This window comes from Meleagris gallopavo, chromosome Z, assembly GCF_000146605.3.
Source record: "Meleagris gallopavo isolate NT-WF06-2002-E0010 breed Aviagen turkey brand Nicholas breeding stock chromosome Z, Turkey_5.1, whole genome shotgun sequence".
Taxonomy (NCBI): domain Eukaryota; kingdom Metazoa; phylum Chordata; class Aves; order Galliformes; family Phasianidae; genus Meleagris; species Meleagris gallopavo.
The window spans coordinates 9,672,913-9,688,526 of NC_015041.2; the positions used below are offsets into that span (position 1 = coordinate 9,672,913).

The window sequence follows — 15,614 nt, forward strand, 5'->3', positions numbered from 1 at the left end:
TTTTTTTTTTTTTTGTGGGCATCTGGCAATGGCATCAGGCTTTCTGCTCTACCATGGGCAAATGAACGTGCTACTAGTGCTGCTCCTGGCATAGATGTCAGGGGCATGCCCAGCTGAAATCACTGGTCTCACTTCAGCAGGGTGGCACAGCTCTGTTCTGCCCTCTGTTTGAGGGCTGTGTAGTTGCTGCCATGATGGCTTTCATCAGGCAATGTGAGCAGCTGGTTTCATCTGCATCAGCCTCAGCCATTTCCATCTGTCCCTGCATCTCTGTGCAGTGCACCAGCAATGCCAGCCAGCTCTGCCAGTGAAATCAGTGGCCATATATATGTATATGTGCTAATTAAACAGACTGTGTTCTGGTTGCCTAAACTAGAAACTCATGCTGAGGGAGGGAAATATGAGCCAAACAGCTGTGGATCAGAGCAAGCCAAAAAGCTCCCCTCCAGGAACAAAAACACAAAGCCACAAAACCACACTGGGGCAAAACCAACACTAAGTAATGAGTGAACAGGCAAGTGCAGCCTCAGCCTAGGAAGGACCAAAGGGAGAGCCTGCGCCTTGTACTGGCCTGCAGGGTCACAGAGATGCTCTGATAGCTCAGGCAGAAGAGACCAGGAGGAACAGACAACACTTTTGCAGCAAGGCTGGAGCCAAAATCATCACCTCTGGTGTTGCCTTTCAGCCATGCAGACTCAGATGTTCCTATGGTTTATGCCATCCTGTTTAGCATCGGTTGCACAATCAGAAAGAAGAAATAAAATGTTCGAGCATGAAGCACCGACGGAGATCTGACAATCTTGATGGCAGCGCCTGATATGGTCGCGTGCATTGCCACCTATCTCCCAACATCTACTGGGTGCACCGTGCAGCCCTGGGCTGGCAGGACAGCCTGCACACATCTGTATCTGCAGCATCCGTACCCAGCACACAGCAACCTGCAGCTGAGCAAACTGGGAAAGCCACAGAGGGCATCCTCCTGAAGGTGCTGAGGAATGTGTCCTGTGGGTAATGAGCAGGGAGGTGGGAGAGCAGAGTCAGATGCTACAAAAAAGCATCACTGTTTTGAGTTCAGCTTTTTGGCTCTGTTTTTCCTCCTTCCACAAAATCCTCCTTTCTAGATAAGTAATTTCAATTTGGGATGAAGGGGTTAGTATTGAGAAGAGAAGCAGGCTTGGAGTAATGGTTATTCAGATTTAAACTTCCATTGCCCCCAATTAAATGTCAGCTCAACAAATCACAGTCGAGTCTGAAACCACGATCTAGCAGGTCAGGAGGAAATAATGTCTTCATTTTGTGACGCCTGCAGTCTGTTAACATTACTTTCTTTTCATTTGAAACAGAAGATAGCTAACATGACACGATGCCCCCTGTTCTGGAGCCAATTAATAAATGCAAATGAAACAGATTGCACACAAGCTGCCAGGACGTGTAAAGCCTCTATTTCACTGCAAGTTTGTTTTTCATACAAGCTATATTGGCACCTCAGTAGCTTTCCAGTAAGTAAAGACTCTTCATATGGGCAGTGTCAGTCATGGAGAGACACTTTACACAAGATAACAGCATTAGCCAGTGTACATGTATCTGGAGGCTTGCAGATCACAGAAAACAATTGAGTTTGCAAAGTCCTTACTCAGGAGTAAGTAAGTAAGGAGGAAATTTACAATTTTCTCATTGTGCCATTTCCCCACTGTGTGGGGAGAGGCCAGCAGATCTCAGAACTCAGGCAGTCCCACTGGTGTGGATGGGACAGCAGGAGAAGCATCAGTTCCCTTCGTCTATACAGCATCAGAAACAAAAGATGATAAGACAATTTTAAGTTCTCGAGATCCCAGAAAATTTCCTGAAGTCATGAGCTTGGTCATAACCCAGTACAAGTATAAAAAGCAGTAAGCAACTTTCAGTGTTGGTCTGTACAGAGAACAGATACACAGCTGGTAAATGTTCCAGGAACAGAGAGAAGAAAACTTCAGAGTACAAAAAGAAAGAAACCAAAGGCAGGGAAACAACCAACAGATCCATACAGGTTTCAAGCAACAGATGTGCAAGAAACATGGATGCACATTGAGCATTATTGGTTGTAAGGCGTGGAAAAATCAGGGTTTTAAAAACACTTAAAACTGCTCCATGTGTCTCCTGCTTGACTTGTTCCCCCTCCAGCTTCCTACACTCCAAACTGAGCACTCATGCAACTGCTCTGTCCTGCTGGTGAGAACTGAGAAATCAGGAGATGTTGCAGGAGAGGACTGCTGGCCCTCCAACCTGCACCAAGGAGGCTGGTCCCTGCTGGGACACTGTCACTGGTGCTGCATCAGGCCATCACCCTTCCAGAACATCTCATTTTCCTCCTCTTGCATCCTTTGCTCAACAGAGATGGAGGGGGAAAAACTGTGACATTTGAAAAAAGCAGCTTGTCTCAGGGAAGAGAAGATGTATCAGGGATGCAGGTAAAAAAGAGACAGATCTGCATAGTGGTTGAATGCCAGATCTGCTCTCTGTTTGTGCAGTCCATCCCATGAGGCTCAACCTAACAAAGCATCTGGGAATTGCTTCTGTAGATTGAATGTAATTGGCAAGTTACGGGAAGTTGCTATTTTGGAAAATGAGCATGTTGTTTGCATACACTTAATCATGGGAACCTACAAAATAAAGTCTCATTCATTTAATCATACAATCAGAGTTTCCAAGCATTCTTCATCATGACGATAAAATAGACATCGGTGTCTATTGAGGCGCTGACTCCTGCATAGTAGTTCATGAATTCTTCTGTTGTGACCTGGGACAGGAGAATTTAAAACAGAAAAATAAATATGTATTTTTTCAAAGTAGAGTAAGTTAAAACCAAATACTGGGAAAAAAAACGTAAACAAAACCCAATACCTGCCATTTTGCATTGTTCATAGTGAAAAGGAACCCAACAGGAGAAATTAAGACAGTGAAAATTTGTAGAGTTCATTTCTCTATCAGAAATAAGAGCTCCTTCAAGAACACTTGGGTGCAGATTAAATGTGCACAGTTAAATTAATCTCATCAGGAACTAAAGTTAAAATCAGTGCTGCCCATGAAGACAAATGTTTTAATCTGATTTTTTTTTTCAAGAATGCTATCACCTCGTTCTTTGCATTATCATTAATGAAAGTAGATTGGGGTTCTGGTGCAACCCAGAGACAGATAGGAGCTTTACACTCCTTCAACAGAGAGAAAATGTTGGTGCTCCACACAAGTCTCATTTAAAGAATCAAAAATATTTTCAAATACTGAGATTTTAATGTATTTAATAGGTATTTGGAGGATGAAAATGTTACATATCTCTTGTGATATCATAACTCTTGAACCATAGGGATCATTCTTTGAATAAAACATGACACAGCAAAATATTTGCTCCTATATTATAATAGTATAGTGTATTTCAGAGCTAAGCAAAGTGTTGCAAACAGAAGCAGTAAAGCCACAGCCTGTCCTAACACTACAAATGAACACAAACTTCCCTGATCATGTCTGTTTCAGAGTTATCCAGCAAGATCACAATGAAGAGGACCTTCATAGCAAATACTTAGCCTTGAGGCATTTCAGATGAAAGCCTTTTGGTGTCCTCAGTTCATAAAGGGGCCATTAGTGACCTCCGATTCTGGCACAGGGAGCTGACAGACAGTTCTCAGAAGAAACTGCAATCTGATGAGCTAACTAGCATCAGGATTGTTGAACAAGACATGAGATATCAGAGTAACTTTTCTTTAAGGTCAAACACTATGGTATTTTTGAGAAACTAGGCATTGGTGAAGCCTATTGGAAGCATTCAGTTTATCAAGGATCAATCTGAGAACACATCTTGTTTAATGTATTCATTTATGATCTTGGCACAAAAAGTGGGAATATTTTGCTGGGGTTTGCTATATATCACCAGAGCTGCAGGAAAGGGACAATTCACACAGTGGTATTTCTGAAAGTGCCAAAGTAGAAAAAGGTTTGAAATTCAGCTCTACCAAGTGAAAAGTGTTTCCCAAGGGAAATAAAAGCAATCGCCTCTCAATCAGCTGAGAACCTGCCTATTGGAAGCCTGCCTATTTGTGTTTTTGCAGCCTGGATGGCCAGCAGTACTCTGGATGCATCAATAGAGGAGTGGCAGCAAAGAGACAGAGCGGATTGTTTCCTTCTGCTCTGCCCTCATGAGGCCCCATCTGTAGTACTGCATCCAGGACTGGGGCTCCGAGCAAGGGAAAGAGGTGGAGCTGTTGGAGCAGAACCAGAAGAGGCAACAAAGATGGTCACAGGGCTAGAGTACCTCTGCTATGAAGACAGGCTTAGTTTGGAGAAGAGAATGTTCCAGGGAGTCCTGACTGTACTTTCACTACTTAACAGAAACTTATAAACTGGAAGGGGAGCTATTTTCACATGGTCTAATAGTGGTAGGACAAGGAGGAATGGCTTTAAACTAAAAGAGAGAAGATGTACATGTGATATAAGGAAGAAATTCTTTACTCAAGTAGTGGTGAGGCACTGGCACAGGCTGCCCAGAAAAGCTTCCCTTTCACCAACACCCTGTGGATAAATCTGTCACTATTACAGACTGACTTTCAAGTAAAGCATCATAGCATTTACAGGCGCTAGAGAAGCGCTAACTGTTAAGTACTTCAACTATTAGGATACCTGCTTTTGAGCTGGATCTTAGTTTTTTTCCCCTAAAAAGTAAAAGTTCCTCCTATTTCTGTGGATTTTGAAAATTAGCAATTGAGTGGGATAGTTTGAAGAAATAATATATGAAAATAGATCCCTAGAAGCTACAAGCTCACAAATGAAATCACACACCCATCTTTTCACCTTCTGCCAAACCCCTTTCCTCTCAGTGACTCAGCAAGATGCACGAACAGTTCTACTCAGAGATTACATTTTACTGTACTCCATGTATGTGACATAAATGAATGTTTGGTAGTGGCTATAGTTCCAAATGGTACCTAGTACATTTAATAATTTAACTCAAATTGTGAGTCAACTGGTGATTTCATGGCCTTACATCAGGTGTTTCACTTACCTTTCCATCTTTGTCATAAGGTGAATCAAAATTATCCAAAAAGGCCCTAAAAACTTGATCTTCTGTCCAGTCTCCGTTTTGGTATTTGGGATGGTGCTTTGCATTATACACCCCCCGTAAGTCTTCAATTGTGATGACACCATCTCCAGTTTTATCTAACTTCCTAAATGCCTGCATGATGATCTCTTTTCTGGCATTTGACATTGGAGGCTGTAAAGAATCAACAGATTAATATTCTGTAGTAAAAATATAGGAACAAAAAATCATTCAAGGCCCATGGAATAACAAGATGTTGACAAATTACGTTGCCCATGATATAGGAAGAGCAATATATCATCAAAAAAGTGGTTTGATAGAGGTTAATTATTGCCTATCGGTAGGATAGTCAATGGAAGAAAAGAGAGAAAATGCTTTCTAGAATATTTCTACCAATTTCAAATATTTATATCATCAGTAAGCACTAATTATTTTCTTTCTTAATGGTTGAGACTTTCGCAGAGTAGAGGCTTCAACCAGAAACAGTCTCTCTGTAGCCCCAGAAGTCTAGCTGATGTTATGAGGAGGAGATACAGTATAAGATGATGCTTAGGTAAGTTTACAGGTTAAAATATATATGTATTCAGACTACAGTATAGGAACTGATGTACCCAAATCAAGACAGCAATTCATAATGATCTATCGTAACCATTTGTTTATTAGGAGGCTTAGGCTTTGCCAATAAATTGCAATTATGTGTGAGGCTCTTCCAACCATAGACAGGTTATTTGTGGCAATTTTCTTTTTCACATATTTAGATGAAAATGGAATATTTTAACATCTCAAGAATTACAGACACATAGAGTACATCTATAGATTTTGCTAATTACTAATTAGTCATTAACTATAGTGCTGTGATTCACTAGTTCTAATCAAGTTTAGCTAATGAGAAATCAAGACAAATTTAATGCAGTAGTGACATAAATTCCCATACTTACTCTCAGTGTAACAAGAAATTCATCAAAATCAATTGTTCCACTGCCATCTTTATCAAATATCTGGAAAATCTCTTGTGCTTCTTCCTTGTCTATCATCATAGCATAATCATTTAATCCTTTCACAAATTCTTTGAAATCAAGGGTCCTGCTGTTATCATCATCCATAATCTGAAATACTCTGTGGAAGATATGCAAATTGAGGAGAACAGAAAGGAGAATTTAGAGGACACTGCAAAGGTTTATCACTGAGCTGGAGAACGGTACTGTCAAAGATTAATGCATGTTGCTGAAGTTTCAGGTGGTCTTGTGTGGTCCCTCTTGTGGTTAAGTGGGACAAGGAGGGGGTTTCAGGGCACAGCCCAGTTCCCCCTCCCTAGGCTGGGTTGTCTACAGAAGGGTCTGGGTGCCCCCCATAATCTAGGCAGTTGACAGACCATTAAACAAGGGCAGTCATGGCTCAGGAATGCAAGGACATTTCACATTCCACTTCTCTCTATGGCAGGCATTATGGATTTTGGGAAAGCACTTTCCTTTGAGGGATTCATGATCCCCAGTGCTTCACCAGGTGAGCAAGTCAGCCCTGTCTCCCAAAGCAAGGCTCTGTGGGTTATGGCATTTGTGTCAGAAGTGGCAAACATGGGTTCTAGATCCTGCTCAGCCTGCTGCTGGCCGAAGAGCAAGGTTTGCCTGAATGGTTAAGGAGTTCTTATTGCAGAAGCAAGGAATTCAAATCTTGACGGTGAAGAGTTTGAGGACCAAAGTTGGTCCTTAAAATTTGGGCAGAGGCAGAAAAAGAGCAAGCTGAATGGGATGAAAATCCCTAATTTCTTCTCCAGATCTAGTCCAGAGTATCTTGGGTATTCACTTCTCACATGAAACAAGAGATCACAGTGGAGTACTGTGCTTTCCACATGCAAACAACTGCACAAGGCATGCAAATCACAGCTGTACTTCATGGGAGCAGTGAAGATTTCTATTGCACAACTCAGCAGAGCCAGAATTTCAACAAAGATATGAGATTTTGTATCTTTAAATATAGAAATAGAGGATAATTCAGGTTGAACAAGACATCTGGAAGTGTCTCATGCAGCCTTACACTGAAAGCAGTGTTAAATTCAAAGCTGAGCAAGTTTTCTCAGTGCTTTGTCCAGATGGGTTTTGGAATATTCCAAAGATGGAAGTTCCGCAGTATTTTCTAACGCTTAACCATGCTTATGGTGAAATAGCTTTTCCACATATTCATCTGGAATTTCCTTCATATCAACTTGACTCTCACCCCATCTCTGGATACTCTGTGAAGAGCCTACCTCTTTTTTCCTATAACCACCCCTTTTGCTACTTGTGGCTGGGGCCTCCTGCAGCTAAAACTATTAGGTTTAGCAAAGAAATTGACTTATTAGACTCACTTGCCAAGTCCTTTGATGCCTGCAGACCCTCTTGCTAAGCACTTCAGTCGAAGTCTTTCTACAGGGTCAGTGGTTTTGGACAGACTCCTTTTGGCCTGGATTGCCATCTCTCGGTCATGCCTTGCTGTGCCTGGCATCTGAAAGATAAAGGCTCTCAAATAGACTGGATTCTTACACACAACACATTGTATTTAAGCCAGTCTTAAAATATAGAGCATCCCAAATCCCTCACTTGTAAGATGCTGGCAGCACTTTCATGAGGACTCCTTTCCACCCCCTATATCCCTTCCATAAAATTGTTTACTAAGAAAAGGAAATTACTGAAGGAACTACTCATTATCTTCTCACTAGTGAAAATGATCGCTTTGACCTGTGCTTCATGGGCTAGCAAATGTGAAAGGAGAGCTCAGACAACCACACTGCAGCTGTAACCCAGATACAAATGGGAAAGTGTGGGTAAAAGTTATCTTGGCCTACAGTGTATGAGCTTGCTGAAAGCCGGTGAGCACAGCAGGGGCGAGCACTGCTGCCACTGCACCTCCTGCATCCCCACTGGACCTCTTCAGTCTTGTGGTCTGGCAGTCAGCGTTCTCAACCCAAATTGTTCTGGATGAGGACTGTCTTCTTGTCTGTATGTTGTTCTCTGTGCTGATTGTGGGGAGAGGATCTGAACCCCATGTGGGCAAGGAAAACATATGTGAGCACAGGTCCCTATCCTCATACACTGTATCCACTCCTTATATACAGCAATGGCTACAATGACTTATTGTGGTGTGTGTGTTGATTTCAGACTTCCCCAGCTGGGCTTAAAAAAAACAAACAAACAAAAAAAACCAACAATTAGAGAAAACATTTTTGATCCCCCAAATAGCTTTCACTTCTAGCATAATTGAGAAATTCATTGTGAAAGAAAAGAGATTGTTGTCAGCTTTTGCTTCATCCAGAAAGAGCAAAGTTCTTCCAGGAGCTCATTAATGAGTGACCAGGAAGGCCTTCCAGCTATGTGAAGTCAGCAGCCAAAAATGTTTTCTGCAGACAATGACCTGTCCTTTAATGGATGTTTCTAGCCAGCAAGAATAAAAAATACAGTGAGTTTACATAAATACTGCACAAACCATATTTTCCTTCAGTATCTGTATACTACCTCACATGTATATTGTATCTATACATATATTTATTTATAGCGTGCACAACTATTTATAGTGTGAGGATGGTAGGACCCTGGAACAGGCTCCCCAGGACAGCAGTCGTGGCACTGAGTTGTCAGTCAGAGTTCAAGAAATGTCTGACTTTTGTGTAGTCTCATATGGAGTAAGGAATTAGACTCAATGAGCCTTTTGTGTCTCTCCTAACTGAGGATTAGTTCTATGGATCTATGAGGATTCTATGATTCTTAAACATGTGCTGGTTTCCTCTGCCACACAGCAGCATGTTTTTGAGAATCCTCTCTCTGCATTCAGTAAACACAGAAAAGCTGAAATATAAATATGTAAATATAATCCATATATAAAAAATGTATATATGTGTATACGTATATATATGTATGTGTATATATATATATATTTATATATATATAATTGCTCTCAGTCACTGGGTTTGGATTTTGCGTGGTCCTGGTTGGAGCCAGGGGTTGGACTTGATACTTGTGGGTCCCTTCCAACTCAGTGATACTCTATATACAAATATAAAGATGTAAACATGAGCCTGGTCCATAGTAGCATGTCTGCCACTTCCTTATTTCTGTTGGCAGCTGCTTTAATGCTACAGATAAACCCTTCTAAGGCTGCTAAATATCATTTTAAGAAATACTGTAAGAAAAGAGCTCCTGAATCATGGCATGGATGGAACATTCACAGCAATTCACTTTCTCTCTCCTCTGCTTTCATTTTGCTTTCCATATACACTGCTTCTTCCAAGAAATCCTCTCTTTGCAGTCTGTCCTGTGAAATAAAGAGCGAGTACAATATGTGATCATGTCTGTGCTAGACACAAGTGACAAAATCTACATTATTCAGCAGGAGCAGGATCTGACTGCTGGCTCTGAGAGGACAAGAGTTACAGAGCCTACACACAATTAAGCAGTGCAGTGCTAAGCCGGAGGTGCAGGCTGGGTTTTGTCTCTTCTTTGCAACAGCGTCATATTATTGTTGGAGATGGAGATAGAACAAAACACTTAACTGCAATAAGAGATCAAAACAGCACAACTCCAGAGGGATTTGTCACCAGTGTCAGTGCTCTCTAGGGGGCTGAAGGCTTTTGCCGACCTATTGTCCTCTGTTTCTTTTTTGTTTACTAACTCCAAGCAGCTCTTCCTGCAGGTCGATTTTAACCTATCTGCCTCTCCCTATGCACTGAATAAGAGAACTGACGTACATACATAGCACAGCGTGTGCCAGGGGCACACTATAGGGCATCTACAGAATAACCACTGCAAAAAGAGTTGTTTTCATTAACTAAGGCCCTCTTTTGGATCTAACATGAAATAATTGCACAGAGGGTCAGGAATTTTTGACTGTAACAATTCACCATGTACCTTCCAAATGTGTTATGCATTAATAATCAGAAATAAAACAAGAAAAGATCTTAACTGCAATTTTATATATTTATAATTCCTACACTTTCTGAGATCATCAGATGTATCCCACTGTGAAATGAAAAAGAGTCTGGTTAATTAAATGCTGGACAGCCCTGTTTTGCCATAGCTTGGCTACAAGCAGTCCCAGCACTGAGCATTGTTTGTTTCCACGGGCAGTGTTGTGTTGTGCATGCTGAACTGCAGTGACTGCATTTCCTAACAGAAATGAAACCTGAAATATTGGGTTCAGAAAACCTCAGGATGTTCAGCACCCAGATCCTCTTACATCCCTTTTGCACCTGTAGCTTACATCTGCAAAGAGACAGATGTAACCAAAACGACATTATGGCTCTGTGCCACTCATTTACACATCATTCTTCAGCTGAGCCTAGGAGCTTTCTTGGAAAATTCAAGCCTTATTTTCCCCAAGAAACACTCAGGCATGGCAGATACAAAGCCACACTGATCTCTGGATTTCTGTCATTCTTAAAGTGCCTGTCCTGGTCAAAATCCCAAGTCACACACCATACTTGAGAAAAGATATCAGAGTTTGGTGATCAACTTAAGCAGCTTAAACTAATTGCATGTGTTTGGGATTTTTTCTAATAATTTCATTACATTGTTACAATGTGAAAATTGCACAACTATTTGTTGACTATCCAAACATGTAACAAAAAAGTGGTTTCCCAACACCACCCAACCCCACCAACCCCTCTGTAGCAAGTTGCAGCCTCCCCTCTGCCTCTGCCCAATCCCAGAAGCACCCAGCTCCCTTCTGGCAAGTGTGGCATTGCTATTCTGTGCACACATGTATATATCTATGTATATATAAAATAAATATATGATGCATATATATGACATATATAGATCTGTGTGTAAAATAAGCTGCTCTTGGCTGAGACCCAAGCTCTGCTGATCAGATAAACTCATAATAAGCCAGCAAACAGAACAGAAAACTTTTTACCTGCAATGCTATCCTGCACGTGGGCTACCACTTGGGTTTCGGGGCTGTGAATGCAAGGAGCCCCAGCTGCTCCCAGGCTCTCACCCAACAAGCAGAGGGAACACAGGTTCAGGCTCACAGTAGAGCTTCCTCATCCTTCTCATTTTACTTGTTTACACAGCCAGCTGCCCCCCCCTCCTCCCCTCCCTCCTTTTTGGGAGGCCTAGAGTTTACCAGCCAGTCTCCAGGGTGATAATGGTGCTGCAGCAGGCCCAACCTGCAATGACGCTGCTTCCCCAGACAATTGCTGGCACCCCTTTACTTAACCTGATTTTAAATGGAAACCTTCATCTTCCTCCTTGCCCAGTAGCGCTGAGCAGGGGCTATTCAAAGGCTACAAGGTTGCTTAGAGCACCTTTCCATTGAAGAAAGGCTGAGGCAGCTTGACTTGCTCAGCCTAAAGAAAGGAAGGCTCTGGGAGATCTCATTGCAGCTTTCCAGTACTTAAAGGGAGCTTATAAATGAGACGGAGTGACATTTTACCTGCTTTGATAGTGATAGGACAAAGGGGGACTGTTTTAAGCTAATATAGGGAAGATTTAGGTTCGATATCAGAAGGAAAATCCTTACTTGCAACCATGGGTGGGATTTGGGCTGGGCATGCTTGTGCTCCCTTCCTCCCAGAAGCACAGGACATATACTAAGGGTGCTATGGAAATGGTGATGTTTTGGTGATGTTTCTCTGCTCCACAGCTGATAGGGCTAAGAGACTTACTGGTTCAGTCTTTCACTCAACGTATAATAGGAGAAAGTGATTAATAGTCTGGAAGTTGTGTTTCGATCTAAAGAAATTTCCGCTGTATTTTTTTCTTGCTGGTTAATTGCCATTTTGGAAGACCAGGCAGTGGCAAGAGCCCTTGGGGAGACTACGCTCATCTGCAGGAAGAAGCAAATTGGAAAAGGTTAAACACTCACCTAATAAGGGACAATTTATCTCCATCTTGACACCACTATTAACAATCCTGCCTGCAAAAGGTCACCAGCATTATCAGTGGCAAACTGTGGCACCTGCAGAAAGAGCTAGTGTCTTTATGATAGACTCCTTAGGGGTGACAAAGCCTGTGTGCTTCCTCCTGGTATTCCCTCAGTTCATGGCTGGGGCCTAGGGTGAGAGCAGCTGAGCAGTGCAAGAGAAATGGGGAGAGAGCCCTGTGCTGCCCACAGACCAGAGCGAATAAGAGCAGGAAATTATTGTAGGCCACTACTATTTGCATCCTGGCAGGCTGCTTATCTTTCATCAACAGGTACTTCCTGGTACTGAACTGCAGCTTGTGCAGAGCTTCATGTGCTCTTTATATCTCCCATCCGGCAACTGGCAGTACATCAGTGCACAACCAGGAAACAATGCATGTTTAATCAGTCACCGATTCGAAAACCATAACTCCTGGCAGCATGTCAGCACAGCCTGCCCACATTGCAGGCAAAGCAGGGGCTGGGGATGGAATGTTCTCCTAGCAATAGCTTGATCTTTGCGAGGCAGCATCCTTACAGAGGCAAACAGTTCTCTGCGTGCAGAATTTGCAGTGTTCTGGGATGCCTATGTGTTAGCACAGCAAGGCAGGCTCTGAAACACAGAGGGGCAAGTTGACACATGGATATTTGGTTGTTTCTACTGGAAGCAGTTTATGTGTCTGAGCACACACTGGCAGGTATTCAACCTACCTTCAGCACACCTCTCTGAAAATGGGCTATACTGTTTAATGAGTTAGGAATCTGTATCTGAATAATGATTAATTTTCTTTCAGATGTTTCAGCATCAATCTGGGATTAGATTTATATGCTAATATCTGCTTACTGAAAGCAAAGCTGTAAGCAGAGCACAGATGATTCAGAGTTTATCAGAAAGGAGATAAAGGTTTCACCAAAACTCTGGAATTGCTCCTCCTCTGAACACTTAACCATTTGGTTTTTGTCATGCTCAACAGCCTGTTCAGTTCATTCTGCCCAGTTTATGGTTGAAAATACTACTGAGTCCAGCAATCTACGAGATCTAATATTGTTGACAAAGAAGACAAATCTTACTGATGTTCAGTTTCAAAAAATTCAAACTTCTTGTTGAATTTCAGGTGGAAGAAAGACATAAGAAATGTACAATGTCTCAAAGGAAAGAGAAAAGGCCCTGCATATTTTGCTGTAATTAGTTTACCTGCAGTAGTGTTGTTTCTTAGTGTGAGTGTACTGTACTGATCTGTGAATATTGGTGCCAAGAAGTTCTCCAGCAATTAGAAGTGAGAGTATGAAGTATGAACACAAGTGTGTCCATTTGCACTCGGTAGGAGAGTGAGCACAGGGCTTAATTTTCATGACAAGCTTGAAAAAAAAAAATAATAGTCATGAAGTGATTTATTATTAGAATACTGTACACCAAAGATGACTATTTATGTGGTATCGACTTTGGGGATTTTTTCTGCCATTAAAACTCAGAAAGTTTCACACAAACCAAAAAAGAAACCCTTATGGTAGATGATACTGCCAAGGGAAAAATATTCCCATTTAGAAGCAAACTATAAACATACTGAATTGAATTCCCAACTTATAAAATATTTTTACGTCCTATGTCCATGTGGTTGGCAGCCATTCAGCTCTGTAAGTTGTGCTCATGATTGCTCTCTGGAGCTGAGGCTATTGTGTGTGCTGTGATGCTCAACTCCCACATGTCCCTGGTGCACTACTGCCTGCCTGCACGCTCTCCCAAGGAACACATCCTCAGTATTTCTCACCCGTCCTGTGTCTTACCCCACCTCTACATCTCACTCTGGAGAAGCACAAGCAGATGATATAGTTTGCTGTTAAAGGCATGTGTTGCTTGACAGCTTTCCTAAGGTGATTCGCAGAAAAGACAGTTGTTACAAAATCTTGTATTCATTCTACTAAAAATCTTTTCTCATCTGGAGAATACAAATTCAGGGTATTTCAGCTGTTTGAGAAGCTCAACAACTAATGTTTACCAAAAATAAATTATTGTTAGCCCCCAACACAGAACAATGAAAATTTAAATTTTAAAGCTTTTATGTAAAAAGTCAGTGTGTACCCTGGTCCTCTGAGATGGGCAGCCGGTATGCAGGATTGTGCAGGCAAGATTTGTCCTAGGGGGAAAAGTGCTAAGGAAGCAATTTCATTAGTCATACAGGAGAGGGTTGGAACTCTTTCTCTGGGTCTGGGCAAAGTGTCAGCTTGACACTGCAGATAGGGGAAGCTGCTTTAACTGCCAGTGAGAGAACGTTTCACTGGTCAGTCCGTGGAGCAGATCTGACAGAACCTCTTACTTCAGTCTGTGTGATACAATTTTTAAAATGACAAATAAAATTCATGTTTTTTTGTTCTCCGGAGCTTTCTCTCCAAGTGCTAGAGAAGTTTTGGTGCCAGCAGTATGTGGCTCACGTGCTTTTTCCCTTGACATGGGGAGCTCATAAGTCTACTGGCCCAATCTCTTAATCTGTACAGTGACCAACAGCCACGGTTGGGGTATAAACATTGGGTATGGGAACATAGATCTCCTCACCGTCTGCCCTCCAGCAACCAGCCATTTCTCAGTATCCTAAGCAGGAAGCCACATCTAAAGAACCATTCTCCATGAACTTTGTAGTCCCTCCTTGAGCTCATTAGTGCATTTTTCCTTCATGAGAACCTTACAGCAATGAATACCACTAGTGATGAGTTGCCTCATCCTGCATGTTACTTCTGGTATTGCAAGTAGCTCTTACGATTTTATGGCATTCTCACTGAGGAATGAGGACTAGAAGGTGAGAGGGGACGCTGTTGAAGAGGTCCAGCAAAAAGTGTCCCTGCCACTAGACTGGCCAACCTGTGATTATGTCTTTCAGCCAGTTTGTTGGGATGAGTGGCCTAAGCCAATGCTGAAAGAGAGGTGTGAATTGGCTCAAGCACTTTTCATCTGAAAGGAGCACTGATGGCAGCCAACTCAAGTGCCTACATAGAACTGATGCTTACACACAAGAATAGAAGAAATTACAAATCTAAGTGCTCTTCTCATCTTCTTGTTTCTTCTTGACGATGTGATGTAGGAATCACAACTATACATTTGTAATATCAGCCTTTGTCATCAGACTTCACTTTTCAAGGATTCTATTTTATAGTCTTAGTGGAATTAAATCTGTTTGATGTAAGCAGTTCATAAGCCTGTAGTTGTTAATTTTCCAGTAGAATGGTTGCATTCCCTACATTATTAATGGACACACCTTTGGCACCCCAAGGTGAGCCCAAGGGAGTTCAGTGCCCCCGAGGCAATAGTGAGGCTCTGCAGACATTCCTGTTGTTCAGCAGAAATATGCAGTGTGCAACCACAGCATGGAGTACTGATCTGATGGAATGCAAAGCTGCTTTTCTTTCCCATTAGCTTTTGATAAGCAACATTTAAAATAAAACAAAATACCTACCCTATTTTTTTTTAATTCAGATTTTTCATGGCATTTTCTCAGTGTGAAATGAAAGTTGCAGAATTCCCTTCAATAGCTACATACAATCATAGTCCCTAAGGGACTATGCTTTCTCCCACTCAGAAATTTTGAAATCATTTTAGTGTTGTTTTCTATGCTGTTGTCTCTCATTCTCTGATGATGGTACCAAAGGCTTCACCCCAACAAATCTTACTTCAAAAGCCCCCCCC

General features: G+C 41.9%; 1 protein-coding gene across 3 annotated transcripts; it reads right to left on the reverse strand.

Annotated features, from left to right (window-relative positions):
* Nucleotides 1-2,647: 2,647 nt before the first annotated feature.
* On the reverse strand, nt 2,648-11,098 carry CAPSL (calcyphosine like). 3 transcript variants are annotated; one of them, XM_010725334.3, is made up of 6 exons: nt 10,949-11,098; nt 9,274-9,349; nt 7,410-7,546; nt 6,004-6,181; nt 5,030-5,239; nt 2,648-2,776 (listed from the first exon to the last, which is right to left on the reverse strand). In XM_010725334.3, exons 3-6 carry the CDS (start codon nt 7,544-7,546, stop codon nt 2,675-2,677), a joined length of 627 nt encoding a protein of 208 aa, XP_010723636.1. In that variant the 5' UTR covers nt 9,274-9,349; nt 10,949-11,098; the 3' UTR covers nt 2,648-2,674. The 3 variants fall into 3 exon arrangements, with proteins under 3 accessions (XP_010723636.1, XP_019465907.1, XP_010723635.1); XM_019610362.2 differs by having other exon boundaries at nt 9,264-9,349; XM_010725333.3 differs by lacking the exon at nt 9,274-9,349.
* Nucleotides 11,099-15,614: the final 4,516 nt, after the last annotated feature.

Excerpts from the sequence above, each read along its gene's own strand:
- CAPSL (XM_010725333.3), bottom strand. The coding sequence starts at position 7,546 with ATGCCAGGCACAGCAAGGCATGACCGAGAGATGGCAATCCAGGCCAAA. Across the intron at positions 5,240-6,003 it reads AATTTCTTGTTACACTGAGA|CCTCCAATGTCAAATGCCAG; the intron begins GTAAGTATGGGA and ends GATTCTTTACAG. Across the intron at positions 2,777-5,029 it reads CTTATGACAAAGATGGAAAG|GTCACAACAGAAGAATTCAT; the intron begins GTAAGTGAAACA and ends CTCCTGTCCCAG.